The sequence below is a fragment of the Dromiciops gliroides genome, chromosome 1, assembly GCF_019393635.1.
Source record: "Dromiciops gliroides isolate mDroGli1 chromosome 1, mDroGli1.pri, whole genome shotgun sequence".
Taxonomy (NCBI): Eukaryota; Metazoa; Chordata; class Mammalia; order Microbiotheria; family Microbiotheriidae; genus Dromiciops; species Dromiciops gliroides.
The window spans coordinates 179134381-179152094 of NC_057861.1; the positions used below are offsets into that span (position 1 = coordinate 179134381).

The following is a 17714-nucleotide window of genomic DNA, read 5'->3' on the forward strand; positions in this document are numbered from 1 at the left end:
TCATCATAGGCCACGTTAGAGATGCTCCCCATAGGACTAAAAAAGGTCACTTTGTGACTGCCAAGTTCCATCACCTCATTCTAATTGCTTTTGTTGAGGCCACATGTAGTTCTCTGTTACCTGAGCAGGTCCATTAATTATGCCTGGATTCTGATTAATGAGAAGATGGTTCTCTAAGATAAAAGATTTCTGTGACTCCAGCTCAGTGACTGAGCACCTGATATTTTATTTTCAGTTTATAGTTTGCAAGTGAATGATGTCTGTTTTCCCTTCCTTTCCCTTTGTCTTATAACAACCTTTTGAGAAAATTGTGGATGGATAATCAATGATTTTTTCCAAACCTCCATTTCTGTAAATGCAGTTTTGGACGATATTTTATTATACAGAACCTCAACCTTCATTATGAACTGAAAATCTGATGTAGTCTCCCAGAATCTAATTAGAAAGTATAAATTTTAAGGCTCATAAGTACTGGGGAAGAACAGTAACCCAAACTCATGGAATCTCAGAGTTGCAAAAGACCTATCTAGACCAACCTGGGCCTTTCCAAGAATCCCTTTGGTGATATATTCAACAAATGGTCACACAGCCTTTGCTTGGGTTGAAGTCCTCTCCTGAAGGAGAACTTATTAACTTCCTAAGACATCCCAGTCCACTAGGGATCACTAATTGTTAGTGAGTCTTTCCTTTTTTTGTTGTTCAGTCATTTTCAATCATATTGGCTTCTTCCTGACCCAATGTGGGGTTTTCTTAGCAAAGATACGGCAATGGTTCGCCATTCCCTTCTCCTGCTCATTTTATAAATGAGGAAACTGAGGCAAACAGGGTTAAGTGACTTGCCCAGAGTCACACAGCTAGGATGTATCTGAGGCCCAGATTTAAACTCAGGAAGAGGTGTCTTTTTGACTCCAGGTTGGGCACTGCATCCACTGAAAACCTACCTGCCCTTGTCTTTTTTGCGTTGAAATCTTTCTCTCAATTCCACACATTATTCTAGGTTCTCTCCTTTGGGACCAACAAGAGAGGTCTAAATCTACTTCCACATGGATAGAGATAGGAGCTAGACCTGTGATTTAATTGGTACAGGGAATTCACGGATGAAGAAACTCCCCTCCCTGTACCAATCCAGTTCACCACCTTTGTTGCAGGCCTTAGAGTCACCTACAGCAGTGGGTGTCAACATCAAATAGAAACAGGGATCATTATATCTTACATAAGCACCCCTGTGGATGCATATTACTTAGAAAACCACATATTTATATTATCTATATTCCATTGTATTTTTTATTTATTTTGCTAAACATTTCCCAATTATATTTTAATCTACCTCAGCAGCACTCTGATGAATGTTTGATATCTCCAGTATAGAGCACTGAGATGAAAGTGACTTAGCCAGGATCACACAGCCAATATTTGTCCCAGGCAGGACTTGAACGTAGATCTTCCTGATTTCAAGGCCAGATCTCTATGGACTATGTCATGCTGCCTCCACATGATATCATTTCAAATGCTTAAAGATGGTTATCAAGTCTCCCCTAATTCTCCTCTCCAGACAAAACATCTTCAGTTAATTCAACATTTGTATGATTTGATTTCCAGGTCTTTGACCATTCTGGTCACCCATTCCTAAATACTCTTCATCCATGTTAGTTGCAACATGCAGCTCCCAGAACAGAATGTGCTCCATATAACTTGACCAGGAGGGCATACAGCAGGGCCACATGTCCAAGTAGTCTCTGGTGTATTTCAATGCCCATATACTTCTGTTTCTGTCTCCACTGATATACCCCCAAATGTTCTGTGCTTGCTTTCCCCTCCCCCCATGAATCTATCTTTGCAACATCCAAGTGCTCCTCTGTAACTCCTCCCTGCCCCCTCAATTTCACCCCCCAACATTCTTATGTTTCATTTGAATAAGGCACAATGGATACCCTTCCAATACCATATTGCAGTAATGGGCCCCATTCCCATCAAATCTCAGTGATACATATGAGATAAAATTTGCCTCCTTTAAAATTTAGGGGTAGTTCAGTAGTGACGTGGAAAGAGCACTGGGCCTAGAGTCAGAACTTTGTTCATATCTGACCTTAGATATTCACTAGTTGTGTGACCCTGGGCAAGTCCCTTCACCTCTGTCAGCCGGTTTTCTCAATTGGAAAATGGGGATAATAATAGCACCTATATCCCAGGGTTGTTGTGAGGATTAAATGAAATAGCTGCAAAGTGCTTAGTAAGATTCCTAGCACACGTCGGCACAATATAAATGCTAGATGATGTTATTGTTATCATTATCTTTATCATCTCTTGCCCACCTTGCTTATCACCCATACTCTGTGTATCTGACGTTGTGGCTTGACTACCATAGTTTTTCTTGGATTTTGTCTCTTGGTAATTTGAGGGATACATCTAGTGTTATTTTTCTTCCTGCTACTTTCTGTGGTTAAGAGCTAGGTAGATATACATAGATCACTTTCTTTCCCTCCCTTCACCTCTCTTCCTTTTCAGTTTTAAAACCCCTTTTATTAAATTTGCAAGATGCCAGGCATGTACATCTGATTCAATTTGGAAGACTGTGACAAATTTCCACCCTTAAGTGGGAGGCAGCTGGTTATAGGCTGAAGACTCCATCCAGTCCTGCTCCTGCCAGACTTAATCTTTTTGGGAAGTTTATTCAATCTCTTTGACCCTTAGTTTCTTTAACTATAAAATGGGATGAATAATATTATGCCACCTACATCAGAGGATTGTGGTGAGGGTCAGTTAAGATAAGGTATATAAAAAATTTTGATGTAGTGGAATTCTACATAAATGAAATATAGAAGGTAGGAACTAAGCAGAGATGAGGAAGGGCACGGGAGACAGCCAGTGAAAAGATACAATTAAGCGGATGGAGAATTGTTGTGGGGAACAGCAAAAAGGTTAGTGTCCCTGGATATGGATCATAGAATATGGTGGAGGTGAGCAAAGTATAAGACTGAAGAGGTAGGAAGGGGCCAGGCTGTAACAACCTTTAAAAGCCAAGGAAAGGATATCAATGTATCTATGTATCTATCTATGTATCTGTATATCTATCTATCTATCTATCTATCTATCTATCTATCTATCTATCTATCTATCTATCTATCTATCTATCTATCTATCCATCCATCCATCTGTCTGTGTCTATCATCTGTCTATCTACCTACCTACCTATCTACCTATCTATCATCTATCAATCTACCTATCATCTATCTACCTACCTATCATCTATCTATCAATCAATCAATCAATCTATTTTATTCTAATAGTATTTTATTTTATCCCAATTACATGTAAAGATAGTTTTCAACATTCATTTTTATAAGTTTTTGAGTTCCAAATTTTTCTCCCTCCCTTCCCTCTCCCCAGTGAAGCCAACAAGCAATTTGATATAGGTTACACACACACACACACACACACACACACACACACACACATAATCATGTTAAACATATTTCCCCATTAGTCATGTTGTGAAAGAAGAATCAGAACAAAACGGAAAAACCTCAAGAAAGATGAAACAAATAACAAAAACAGCAACAGCAAAGAAAGTGAAAATTATATGTTTCTATCTGCATTCAGACTCCATAGTTCTTTCTCTGGATGTGGAGAGCATTTTCCATTATGGATCTTTTGGAATTATCTTGGATCATTGTGTTGCTGAGAAGAGCTAAGTCTAGCACAGTTGATCAAGAAGATATTATTTTTGATCCCAGGGGTAATAGGGAGGCATTGGAAGCCTTTTGAGTATAAAGGTGACTTAGTCACACTTGTGATTTAGGAAGACAATTTTTGGTAACTGAGGAAGATGAATTGGAGTGGAAAAAAGAATTAAGGGAGGCCAATGAGAAGGCTACTGTAATAGTCCAGGTGTGAAATGATGAGGGCCTGTATCAGGCTCAGCTGTCACAAAGGGAAGAGTAGAGGTTCTAGAAATAAACTTCCTTGAGTAGATTGTAAACACCTTAAGGGCAGGGCACTGTACGTGTGTGTGTGTGTGTGTGTGTGTGTCTTCAGCACCTAATGCAGTGCCTGGGATTAAATTGAATAATAAAATCATTGATTGAGACCTGTTTAAGTTCAGAATAAAATAAAGATGCTGCAAATCAATCAATCAATCAATTCTAATTGAATTGAATTAAAGTTAAAAAAAAAAGATTTAGAGCTAGAAGCTTACATTGGAAGAAACTTAAGCACATAAACCAGGATTTGAATCTGTGTCTTTATGACTCAGCTGGGTAGTCTGTCACAGGGAGAGCACAGATGAGCAGAGAGACTTTGAAAGCAGACAACTGTCTCGTGGAGATCCATGCAACTTCAATGTAGCTGACTTTCTTAACTCACATTTCTGTAGTACTTCTGAGTCATCTTCAAAATTAGCTTAGGAGATAGGTAATGCAAGTATTATTGTCCCCACTTTAGAGATGAAGAAACTGAGACCCAAAGATGGTAAGTGACTTGCCTCAGAGTTGATACTGGGACCTCAGCACTCTTCATAGCTCACAGTTGCCTTAATTTATTGAGATGATACATTATGGTGGTACATTAGAAAGAAGAATGGTTCTAGAGTCAAGTCAACTCTATTGGACAAGTTACCTAAGCTCCCTGGGCCTCAGTTTCCTTATCTGTAAACCAAGGAATTAGACTAAATGGCCTATGAGGTCTTTTTGTTTTCTATATCTCTGATCTCTGTTAATATTTCTTGAATTACATTTTTCCCCTTAGATGGTAAGCTACAGGGGGCAGCTAGGTGGCACAATGGATAGAGCACCAGCCCTGGAGTCAGGAGGATCTGAATTCAAATCCTGCCTCTTAGTAAGTTAAGTAAGTGTCTTAGTAAGACACTTAGTAGCTGTGTGACCCTGGGCAAGTCACTTAACCTTGATTGTCTAAAAAAACTAAAAAACCAAAACATAAACTACATGACGACAAGCATTGCTTTGTTTTTTTATTCCTACTGTATGAGATGATTATGGATTTGAGTCAGATTAAACTCTGAGGATGGGGTCTGGAAGATACCCAGCCCCGCCCCAGTATAGTTAGTTTAAAAGTTTATTGCTTGTCAAATTCTCACTGTCTCCTTTAAGTTTTATTGCCAATTAACAGTATTTTTACTTCTGCTCAGTCTCCCCACTTGTCAGCTACATATTAGTTTTATCTGGAATCCATCATGTGTCAGAACCCCAGTCCCTGTTGAATGGATCGGGAAGTTTGCCCACCAATTCAATACTTGGGACTCAAGAAGAAAGGACAGGGCTCAGCACAGGATGCGGCAATTAAGTTGAGACCAGATGTTAAGTGACATGTCTCTTTTTCTTAGAACAGAATCCCCTTGACCCTAGGGTCCCAACAATGGATTATTTTTTATTCTTTATTCTATTTCTTTGATTTCCCAACATAGCCGAAGATAAATTTTAGCCCTGTCATTCTTCTAAAATTAACATGACTACAAAACAATGCTGAAACACCTGAGTGACTCTTCCTGTTATTCAAGTTGAGTATCTTTAGAGATAGGGGCCGAGAGAGGGGAGTCAGTGGGAACTGTGAGATCTGAAACATCTGACTGTCACTCCCCCGTTCCCTCTTCCTTCAGTTTGACCTTGTTACCCCTCCCCTTTTCCCCCTTGTTCCTGGAACACATATGCATGTCTCCATACATTGATCATGAGCTAAACACGCACCCTGGGTGAGACAGGATTGGATGTTAGATTGTGAGCTCACCCCAGTGTGCGTGGGGACTTCCCCCCTGCCCAACATTCCTATAAAAGGTCAAGGCATGTATTAGCTATGGTGACTCAGATATTGAGTTTGCCCATTCCTGCAGGAATGTAATAAATCTGTCTCTGCTTGACTTGGTGGTCTCCTCGAGTTATTTGGGTAAACTGAGGCAGTTTGCCCCAAACACTACCATTTAGCATATTTGTTGTTGTTTAATCATTTCATTCATGCTGACTCTTTGTGACCCCATTTAGTCTTTTCTTGGCAAAAATACTGGAGTGGTTTGCCATTTCCTTCTCCAGCTCATTTTCCAGATAAGGAAACTGAGGCAAACAGGGTTAAATGACTTGCCCAGGGTCACATAGCTAGTCTGTGTCTAAGTCTGAATTTGAACTCAGGTCTTCCTGACTCCAGGCCCAGTGCTCTATCTACTGCACCACCTAGCTGCCACCGCTTTGATTATATTTACTCTATGCCATTTACCTGATGTATTTTAAGTGCTTTATTAGTTGATTGATTGATTCTTGCCAGTGTATGGACTGATTAGGGAAATGAGAAGAGAGGAGGGTAAAGAGAGACTTCACAAATAACCAAGAACTTGTTGATTTCTGGAAAGGTCTTATGGCCAACATCCAGGCTTAAGGATATATGGCGGGTTAATGGTAGAGATGGGAAGTGAACTCAGGTTTCATGACTTGGTCAGTTTCATTTACACTGTGGTCTTGTTATCTCAAAACTGGTCACACATGACTGATAAGGAATGTGCCTCAGTAAGTTGCTGGTAAGTGGGTTGGAGTTGAGACTGTTTTCCTGAGACCTGCCATTCATGTCTGGTTTTGTTTTTTTTTTTCCATTTTTCCAGCATGTAGCTGTGAGCTCAGGCAGCGGGCAGAGTGACCTGGACAGGATGAGCAGTATCCTAGAGGCTGTGCCACAGATTAAATATATTTGTCTGGATGTGGCCAATGGGTATTCCGAGCACTTTGTGGAATTTGTGAAGCTTGTCCGAGCCAAATTCCCAGAACACACCATTATGGTAGGTATGGCAGAACACGCTGTTATTAGTGGAGAAGGAAAGGAGAAAGGGAAGCTGGAACAAGGGAGAAGCTGAGCTAGATAGTGGGCTCTTGGGGGCTTCAGTGCTTCTTGTAAAAAGAGAATCATCAGGAAAAACACAAGTAGCTACCATGGAAAACCTCATGGCTCTTCTCCATTCCTTACTAAAATGAAATCTATTAGAATACTTCATCAGCTCTTAAAAATAGCATTGCCTCTTATCTTTGTTAGATATTACCAAATACTTTGGATTAAGTCATACCATTCCCCAACATCTCTCATTTTGTCTCCAAAGATATTTGCTAAAGTAAATTTTGTTAATGTAACGCTTTGAAAGATCTGTCATTTCATTAGGATGAATACTCCTATATTGATACAAATTGCAAACATTTTATACCTAAGTAGATAATTTATGATTTCAATAATATTTATCTTTTATTGGCTAATCCTCTGGTGAGGAACCTTGATGAGCTTAGCTGGGCCGGTCCTTAGGGGCTAAACATCCCCATTTGTCAGTGTTCTCATCCTATCTGAACCCCTTCCAGGTCATAGGCTCACCAGCTCACAGATTTAGTGCTAGTAAAAGACCTTAGAGGTCATGAGTCCGAACCCCTCATTTTACAGCTGAGAAGGAGGAAAAGAAAGGCAAAATGGTTTGTCCAGGCTCACATAACAAAGATTTGAACCCAAGCCCTTTTGAGTCCAAGGCCAGTGCTCCATTTACTGCCTAAAACTATCTCTCAGATGGAAGGTCCTGCCTGATCACATGCTCAGATAATGACAGCTAACATTTATATAGTTTGGGAAGATTTACCAAAAAAATTCACAAAAATTATGTCATTTGATCTTCACAATAACTCTGTAATATGGGTGTTATTATTATCAGCCCCATTTTACCAATGAGGAAACTGAGGCTGAGAGGTTAAATGACTGAGAACCTGAGGTTGACTCTCCACTAAAAATGATAATTGTGTTTTGGTCTTGACATGTGATTTTACCAGCAGAGAATGATGCCAGTGCTTTCACTAAATTAGATGAGCAATTGTCCATGGCTTAGGGTCTTAAAAAGGTGCATGGGGTATTATGGAAGTAGGTGACTTGCCCAGGTTCACATAGCTAGTACATGTCTGAGTAGGACTTGAATTCAGGTCTTCCTGACTCCAAGGTTGTCTCTCTCAATTATGCTACACTGCCTGCCTTATCCTTTCCTAAAGTAATATAACACAACATTTTAAAATAATTTAAAATTGTCGACAAGATTCATTCTGTACCATTTGGACGTATCTCCGTCATGGTGGTCTTTAAACGTTTTTGCTCAGAGAACAGAATTATTCTTTGTTGTGAGGAATCTTGGCACAAGAGGGGAGACTCAATTAGAAATGTAGGTTCTGTATATTAGGGTGAGCCTGGAGTATGCAAATGGAAGTTTCAAATGATTCCTGGAACACTTGGTGGAAATCTGGGGGTGGGGGTGAGGTGGGTGAAATACCCTTTGAGAGCCACCATTCTGTTCCAACCAGTACAAGTAATTATTATTACTTCATTATTATGAAGATAATAGGAACAACAATAAGAACAACTAGCATCACATAGCTATGTGCTGGGCACTGTGCTAAGCACTCTATAAAAATCTCATTTTGGGCAGCTAGGTGGCACAGTGGATAAAGCACCGGCCCTGGATTCAGGAGAACCTGAGTTCAAATCTCATCTCAGACACTAGCTGTTTGACCCTGGGCAAGTCACTTAACCTCATTGCCTCACCCCTCCCCCCACCCCCGCTGCCGCCAATCTCATTTTATCCTCACAACAACCCTGATAAATAGGTACTATTATTATCCCCATGTAACAAATGAGGAAACTGAGAGAGGTTAAGTTACTTTCCCAGGGTCTCTGAGGCAGTAAGTGTCTGAGGCAGGATTTGAGCCTGGGTCTTTATGACTCCAGGCCCAGCCCGTTATCCACTGTACCAGCTAGCTATCTCTGAACACATTTCCAAGTGAACACCTTTCACCTTCATTCTGTTCAGTTATACTCGTTATTGTTTAGTTAAACCTATGGGACAAAAGCATAGCTGTGGCCAATAATTGATTGCTCAGCCTGGTTTGAAGACCATTGAGTGACTTTGTTAGCACCTTCTGGGAGGGAGGACGAGGTACCATCAGGGTGTCAACCAGAAAGAGAAAGTGAACTAGCAGTCCATTTTTCTGGGGAGCAAGGGAGAGGGAGAGAGAAGCAATTAAGGATCTTGTTAGAAGTAACTTGTCCAAAAGCAGGTTTTTGGTTCATATATGTCTTCCCCACACACACACACCCCCTTTCATTTTTTTAAAAAATAATTTTACTGATGCGTGTCTGTGGTCATTTCCCTGGCAGTGTTCTGCCCCTCCCATCCATGCCACTTCTCCTTTGTAACTAAGGATAACATTTTAAGCAAAAACAAAGACATAGCAACCATACCTGGTCTGACCAGCATATACCACATTCCACATTTTTGGCTTATCTTTTTAATTATTCATGTTTCTTTCTTCTCAGCTAAAATAACCAGTTATGCATCAGTGATACAGGCATAATTTTATCAAATACCTTTACTGACCTTAATAAAACCCCAGTTTCTGCCTATGCCAACCCTGTGGGGTAGATTCTATTAGAATCAGGGATTCTTAACCTATTTTGTGTCCTGGACCCCTTTGTCAGAGTGGAGAAATCTATGGACCCTTTCTCAGAATGTGTTTGTTGGCTACACTAATAATAGAAGGAAATGTTAAATTTCATTTGGAGGTTAGTGACAATAAAGATGTATTTTTCCCCATCCAAGTTCACACACCCTTGAAAATTTGTCCATGGATCCCAATGGATCTATGGACCTCAGAAGAAAAATCCTTGCCTAGATAATAAATTCCTTGAGAACAGGGTCTTGTTTTATTCCTCTTTAAATCACCATTAGTATTTAGCATAGTGAATTGCATACGATAGGCATTTAATAAATGCCAATTGAATACATGAATAGAGCAATTATTCCTTCTGTTTTCTAAATAGAAGGCACTTCTACAGCTCCTTAAATCTAAGATCTTCCAAGCACTTTTTGGGGACATAGATCTGAAATTTTATTTCACATATTTTAGGTAAGCATGTCTTACAACATTGTTGAATACTCATGTTTGCATCTCTTTAATTTAGGTGATTATGTTTTGAAGTTGGATATTTAGAAAAGTATTAAACCAGCATCACTTTCCATATATTTTTTCAGTTAATTTCTTTACATATGTTGCCCCAGTGCCAAAGCCCATTGGTATACACTCCTCAGTGGTGGAGATCAGTACCCGATGTCTGCTGAAGAGGTGGGAGTAGAGTTGGCAAGAATGGGAGAGAGTCCCACATCATTAATGGACTTTGGGTTACATAAACACACACACTATATATGTATATGATATGCATATGTATGTGTACGTATGTATATCTCTATATATACATATGTGTATATACATGTATATTCATAGTATCATATATTAGAAAATGGAATGGACCTTAGAGGTCATTGAATCCAAACTACTAATTGTATAGATAAGGAAGCTGAGGCATAGACAAGTGAAGTGACTTGTCCAAAGTCACAAAGCTAGTAAGAATCTGGGGTAGGATTTAAACCTAGTTTTCCATGCCTTCCTCCAAGTCCAGCATCTTATCAACTACATCATGTTAATTTGTATTTGGTTTTTACATTACTATTGTTCCTGGGAATAACCCCTTTCCTACAACCTCTAATTTGTATCCTCCTGTGTAAAAAAGGAAATTAATCAGTTAAGCAGAAACACCTCAAACAGTGGCCATGTCTAATAATATGTATGCTGTTTTGTTCCAGCGGTGCCCAATCTCTAAAGAAGAGGGAAGTATTTTTATTATCTGTTTCCAGGGACCATTATTTATTTTTAGTTGCCTTTAGATGAGCTTCCTTATAGTGATTTTTCATTTATATTATAATCAGAAGTATTATTCTTTAGGTTCTGCTTTTTTTTCACTTTGCAATTGTTCATACAAATCTTCCCAACTTTTTCTGAATTCCTTATATTAGTCATTTCTTATTGCATAACAATATTCTATTGCACTTATATAACACATTTTATTAAGCAAGTACTCAATAGATGGGCTTCTACTTTGTTTCTAGTGCAAAAAGTAGTGTAATTAATATTTATAAATATATTGTGACTTAGTTTCTATCTTTGACTTCCATGAGGTATAAATACACCATAGTGAGATGTTTGGGTAAAGGAGTTTAAGAAATGTAGCCAATTTTCTTGCATAATTTCAAATTGATATCCCTAATGTTTGGACCAATTTGTAGTCCCATCTAAAGAGTATTAGTGCTAGTCTTCCCAAAGCTAGGGGCAGAGTTCTTAAACAATCCATTAATCAACAAATATGGTTACTATAAGCATTGGGGATAAAAATAAATGTAAAAGCACAAACATAGTCTACCATCACACCCAGAAAATTGGCAAAGGTGAGGAGAGATGGAAATAATCAATGTTGGAAGGTTTGGGAAATGAGATATACTAAAGCACTGTTGGTGGAACTATGAAATAGTTCAGCCATTTTAGAAAACAATTTGGAATTATGTTAAAATATGTTTTAATTTAAATTTTCAGTTCCAATTACTCTCCTTCCCTCTACCCCTCCCTCATTCATTGAGAAGACAAGGAATATACTACACATTATACATATGAAATCATGCAAAACATTTCCATATTAGCCTTGTCGGGGGTCAGAAAGCAAAGAAAAAGTGAAAAAATATTCTTCAACTACACTCAGAGTTCATCCATTCTCCCTGGAGGAGGATAGCATTTTTCATCACTAGTCTTTTGGAATTGTCAGAGATCATTGTTTTGAGTCTTTCACAACTGATTATAATTACAATATTGCTATTACTATGTATAATGTTCTTTCTGCTCACTTCACTTTTCATTAGCTTACATAAGTCTCCCCAGGTTTTTCTAAAACCATCTCCTTTGTCAATTCAACACTATAGTATTCCATCACAATCACATACCACAACTTGTTCAACGATTCCACAATTGATGGGTATCTCCTCAATTTCCATTGTTTTTGCTAATACAAAAAGAACTGCTATAAATATTTTTGTACATAGGTGTCCTTTTCCTTTTCCTTTGAACTCTTTGTGTTATAGACCTATTAGTGGTATTGCTGGCTCAAAGGGTATGCAGTTTTATAACCCTTTGGTCATAGTTTCAAATTGTTCTCCAGAATGGTCAGACCAGGTCAGAGCTCCAATAATACATTAGTGTGCCTATTCTTCCATATCCCCTCCAGCATTTGTACTTTTACTTTTCTACCATGTTAGCCAATCTGATGGATGTGAGGTGGTATTACATGTCATAATACTATTGATTTGATGTCTTCTTCTGAAACCTGCCTATTCATATCCTTTGACTATGTAGCAATAAGAAATTACTCTTATTTTTATAAATTTGACCCAGTTCTCTATATATTTAAGAAAATGATCTTGACCAGAAAAATTTGCTGTAAATGCTCCACTCCCAATTTCCTACTTTCCTTCTAATTTTGGCTTCATTGGTTTTGTTTATTTAAATACTTTTTAATTTAATGCAATCAAAATTATCAATTTTATTTCCCATGATCCTCTCTATCTCTCATTTGTTCATTAATGCTTCCCTTATCCATAGATCTGAGAGGTAATTTTTCCATCCTCCCCTAATTTACTTATGATATCACCTTTTATGTTTAGGTCATTTACCCATTTTGAGCTGATCTTGGTATATGGTGTGAGATGTTGTTCGATGCCTAGTTTCTGCCACATTACTTTTCAGTTTTCCCATCACTTAAATTAAATTTTTTATTCATTTTAAACTTAAATACAAAAAGAAGAAAGAAAGAATATCTTCACATACACAGCATAATACAAAGGAGAATTCAATATAAAACCATGAATTTCCTTTTCCCACTGTTTACTTTTGAAAAACTATGTAATAAATACTATATATCATTTTCAAAACTATCTTGCTTTTCTATGTTAGGTTTCAGGTTTTCTTTTGTTCTCTACTGTGCACTTTTTTTCCTCCATCCCTTTCCACCCTGCCCTAGAGAAGGCTATCATTAGATATAAGCATGTGTGTATACATATATATGTATATAATTGCATACATATGTAAAACCATATTATACATACTTCTATTTATCAGTTCTTTCTCTGGATATAGATAGCATCTTCCTTTACAATTCCTTTGTATTTTATTTGAGTATTACTCAACATGACTTAGTGGTTCAAAGTTGTTCTTAGAACAATATTACTGTTACTATGTTCAACATTGTCTTGGTTTTGCTCATTTCATTCTTCATTATTTCATTCAAGTCTTTCCATGTTTTTCTAAAATCAACCAACTCATCGTTTTTTATAGAACAGTAGTATTCCATCAGAATTGTATAACACAACTTGTTTAGTAATTCCCCAGTTGATGGAAATCCTCTCAATTTCCAGTTCTTTGCCACTACAAAAAGCTGCTATAAATATTTTAGAACATATAAGTTCTTTTCCTTTTTTCCTAATCCCTTTGGGAAACAAACCTAATAGTGTATTTTGGGGCCAAAGAGTATGTGCTGTTTCATAACTCTTTGGGTACAATTCCAGATTGCTCTATGAAATGGTTGGATTAGTTCACAGTTCCACCAACTGTAAATTAGTCTCCCAATTTTTCCACATTCCCTCCAAAGCCTTTTTCTTTCCCCTTCTTATAGATCTTATAGATGTAAGATGATACCTCAAAGTTGTTTGAATTTCCATTTCTCTAATCAATAGTGATTTAGTGCATTTTATATGAATGTAGTTTTTTATTTCTAAATTGAAAAACTTACTGTTTATATCCACTGACCACTTATCAATTGCTGAATGACTCGTATTCTTATAAATTTGACAAAGTTCTTAATCCTTTATCTGAGAAACTGTCTATAAAATTTTTCTTCTAAATTTTTGTTTTCCTTCTAATCTTGCCTATATAGGCTTTATTTGTATAAAATATTTTAATTTGATGTAATCAAAGTCATCTACCTTGAAATGTTCTCTCTTTCTTGTTTATTCATAAATCGTTCTCTTATTCATAAGTCTAATAGGTAATATGTTCCATGTTCTTCTAATTTTCTTATATCTCTCTTTCTATCCAGGTCATGTATCCATTTTGACTTTATCTTGGTAACTGGTATAAGATATTGGTCTGTGTCCAATTTCTGCCAGTTTGCTCTCCAGCTTTCCCAATAATTTTTACCAACTAATGAATTCTTATACCCAAAGCTTGAATCTTTACCTTTATCAAACACAAGACTACTATAATCATTTGCTATTATGTATTGTATGTCTACTTTGTTCCACTTATCTACCTTTCTATTTCTTAGCCAGTCCCAGATAGTTTTGATAATTACTGCCCTATTGTATAGTTTAAGATTACTTAATGCTAAACCTCTTCCCTTTACATTTATTTCATTAGTTTCATTGATATTTTTGCCCTTTCATTCTTCCAAATGAATTTTGTTATTATTTTTTCTAGTTCAGTAAAATTTTTTTTGGTAATTTAATTGGGATGGCATTAAATAGATTAATTTAGTTAAAATGGTCATTTAAATTCTACTGGATCCACCCACTAATGAATAATTACTATTTCTCCAATTATTTATATTGTAGAAAAATTAATTGTTAATAACTATAACTAACATGGAAAAATTATATATAATTTGATTTATGAAAAATTATGATTATATGAAAACTTATAAATTTAGAAAAATTATAATTGGTCCATAAGTCCCTTCGTGGTCACCATTAAAATGTTAGAATATTTTTGAATTGACTAGCCTAATTTGGGGACTGAAGCTGACTGGAGGACTAAACTGGGACTTATGACTATTTGGCTATCTGACTGAATTTAATTTAATGTGGGCTGTTTATAAAGTTCCACCACACTGCTCCCAAACTGATAGACTAAAGATTAAGAAGCCTCTTAACCAAATAATCAAAGCAGAGTTTATTTATGAGATACTATTTCAAATTAGGAATACAGGGAAATAAAGTACAACCTGACTGTTTTCCTGCGGTCTCTTTCCACTGTCTCTTTCTCACCTGCTGCGCTTGGAACTTCTTGAATACAATAAGGGCCTTAGCCGCCTCCGGCCTCAGGGCACATTACACTTTCCCTGGTTTGTATTAAGGCCTATAACCTTCTGTCTGTCTGCTCTGTCAGTTTGAGCTCCCTTCTAGTCACCTCTCTAGTCCCTCTATCTAGTCCATCCTCAAGTCTTCTTCCTCTAGTCTGTCTCCCCTAGGCAGCCCTTCTCTTTCTAGTCTATCTAGTCCATCTTCCTCTCGTCAGCCCCTCCCTTGCTCCTTTAGTCCGTCCTCGAGTCTCCTCCTTTTTGCCGTCTCCTCAGCCGCCTCTTGACCTCTTCTTGTCTGTCTGAACCCCTGAGTCTTGTCTATCTAGTCTGTCCTCAGCCTATCCTCTAGTCCGTCTCCTCGCTCCTTCCTTAGTCCATCGTCCCCCCTAGTGTAACTCCCAGGTCTATATATACCTTTTCTTCTCTCCACTCAAATCTCGGGGCTTCCTTTGCCCCCACAGACCAAGCTAATCCACCAGCCAGAGCTGCAACTGGTGTGGGGGGGTGTGCTCTCCCCCTTCATGTGCCTCAGCACAGGCTATCTTTCAGATAGCTCCGCTCAGGTGGGAGGGAGCTGGGGGCTTTTTTGTTCCCCCAGCTGTCTGACCTGGTGTCTTGTATAGCCCATGGGGCTTTTTCTCTCAGCTGAAGCTGAGGAGGAGGGGGAAAGACCCTGAGGGCCTAAGGCTTTCTAATCTCAGCCTAAAGGTAGGGTCCCCAAATCAAAATAAATTTCCACAATATCAGACTTTATTTGTATGCAAAATATTTTATAATTTTGTTCATATAGTTCCTGGGTTTGTTTTACTAGGTATACTCCCAGGTATTTTATACTGTCTGTAGTTATTTTAATTGGGTTATCATCTCTTGTTATCTCTTCCAGTAGGGTTTTGTTGGTGGTATATAGAAACGCTGATGATCTATGTGGATTTATTTTATATTCTGCTATTTTGCTAAAATTATTTTTCCATTTTTAGTTGAATCTCTAGGATTTTCCAAGTATATCATCATATTGTCTGCAAAAAGAGATAGTTTTATTACCTTATTGCACATTCTGATTTCTTCAACTTCTTTTTCTCATTTTGTTGCTATTGCTAGCATTCCTAATATGATATTGAATAATACGGGTGACAATAGGAACTCTTGTTTCACTCCTGATCTATTGGGAAGGCTTCTATCTTATCCCATTACAAATAATGTTTGCTGATAGTTTTAGACAGATGTTTCTTTTTATTTTAAGGAAAAATCCCTGTATACTTATGCTTTCAAGTGCTTGTAATAGGAATGTGTTGTATTTTATTAAAAGCTTCTTCTGTATCTACTGACACAATCATATAATTTTTACCTTTATTATTATAAAATCAATTATGTTAAAAGTTTTCCTTATGATAAACCATCCCTGCATTCCTGATATAAATCTCACTTGGTCACAATGTATAATCTTTGTAATATATTGTTATAGTCTCCTAGCTAGTATTTTATTTAGAATTTTTGCATTCATATTCATTCCCTTTAGTTTTTGTCATACAGTAAATTCTTGCCCCATTGGTTTGGATCTTTGGATATGCTAAAAATTGACTGAAATGTTCATAGCCTTTGACCCAAAGATCCCACTGCTAGTCATATACATTAAAAGAATTCAAAGACAGAATAAAAGATCCCATATTCACCAAAATATTCGTAGTTGTACTTTTTATGGTAGGAAAGAACTGGAAAGAAAATAGCCATTGATGGCTAAATGAACTGAGATACATAAATATGATATTATAAGGCCATAAAAATGATGACTATGAAGAATTCAGGTAAGAATGGAAAGAATTACATGAATTGATGCAAAGTAGAGTAAGTATAACCATGAAAACACTATATACAATTCTTATAGCAATTGAAACAACAAAATAAAAGTAAATGCTGCTTAATTTCAATAACCAAGTTTGGCCTGAAAACAAAAGATAACGTTAGTTTTTTTTTTTTTAATTTTGAGTTCCAGGAGCAGCTAGGTGGCACAGTGGATAGAGTACCAGCCATAGATTCAGGAGGACCTGAGTTCAAATCTGGCCTCAGATACTTAAATACTTACTAGCTGTGTGATCCTGGGCAAGTCACTTAACCCCAATTGCCCTGCAAAAAAAAAAAAAAAAGAGTTCCAAATTTTCTCCCTTTCTCCCTCCTCTCCTGGGAAGGCAAGCTGTTTGGCACAGATTATACATGTGCAGTCATGTAAAACATATTTCTTTATTAGTCATGTTGTAACAGAAAACACAGACAAAAAAACAAAGTTTAATAAAAATATGATTTGATCTGCATTTAGACTTCATCAGATCTTTCTCTGGGGGTGGATAGCATCATAAGTCCTTGGGAAATGTTTTAGATCATTGTATTTCTGAGAAAAGCTAAACCATTTGCAGTTGATCATTATATGATATTGCTGCTTTGCTGTTTACTATATTCCCCTGGTTCTGTTCACTTCACTTTGTATCATTTCATGTAAGTCTTGCAAGGTTTTTCTGAAAGCATTCTGTTTGTCATTTCCTATAGCACAATAGTATGCTATCACAATCATATACTATAACTTGTTTAGCCATTCCCCAAATGATGGGTGTCCCTTCAATTTCCAATTCTTTGCCACCACCAAAAGAGCTGATATATTTTTGTACATATAGGTCCTTTCCCTTTTTCTTTGATTTCCTTGGATTACAGACCTAGTAGTGGTATTGTTGGGTTGAAGGGTATGCACAAGTTCATGGCTCTTT

At 37.3% G+C, this 17714-nt stretch overlaps 1 protein-coding gene across 3 annotated transcripts in view; it reads left to right on the top strand.

The window, feature by feature from the left end:
• Nucleotides 1–17714, top strand: part of GMPR (guanosine monophosphate reductase) — an 85880-nt gene that overhangs the window by 13275 nt on the left and 54891 nt on the right. For all 3 annotated transcript variants that reach the window (XM_043964848.1, XM_043964849.1, XM_043964851.1), the window contains exon 4: nucleotides 6599–6772. In XM_043964848.1, the coding sequence (XP_043820783.1) occupies nucleotides 6599–6772 (174 nt within the window). The remainder of the gene's footprint in view (nucleotides 1–6598; nucleotides 6773–17714) is intronic.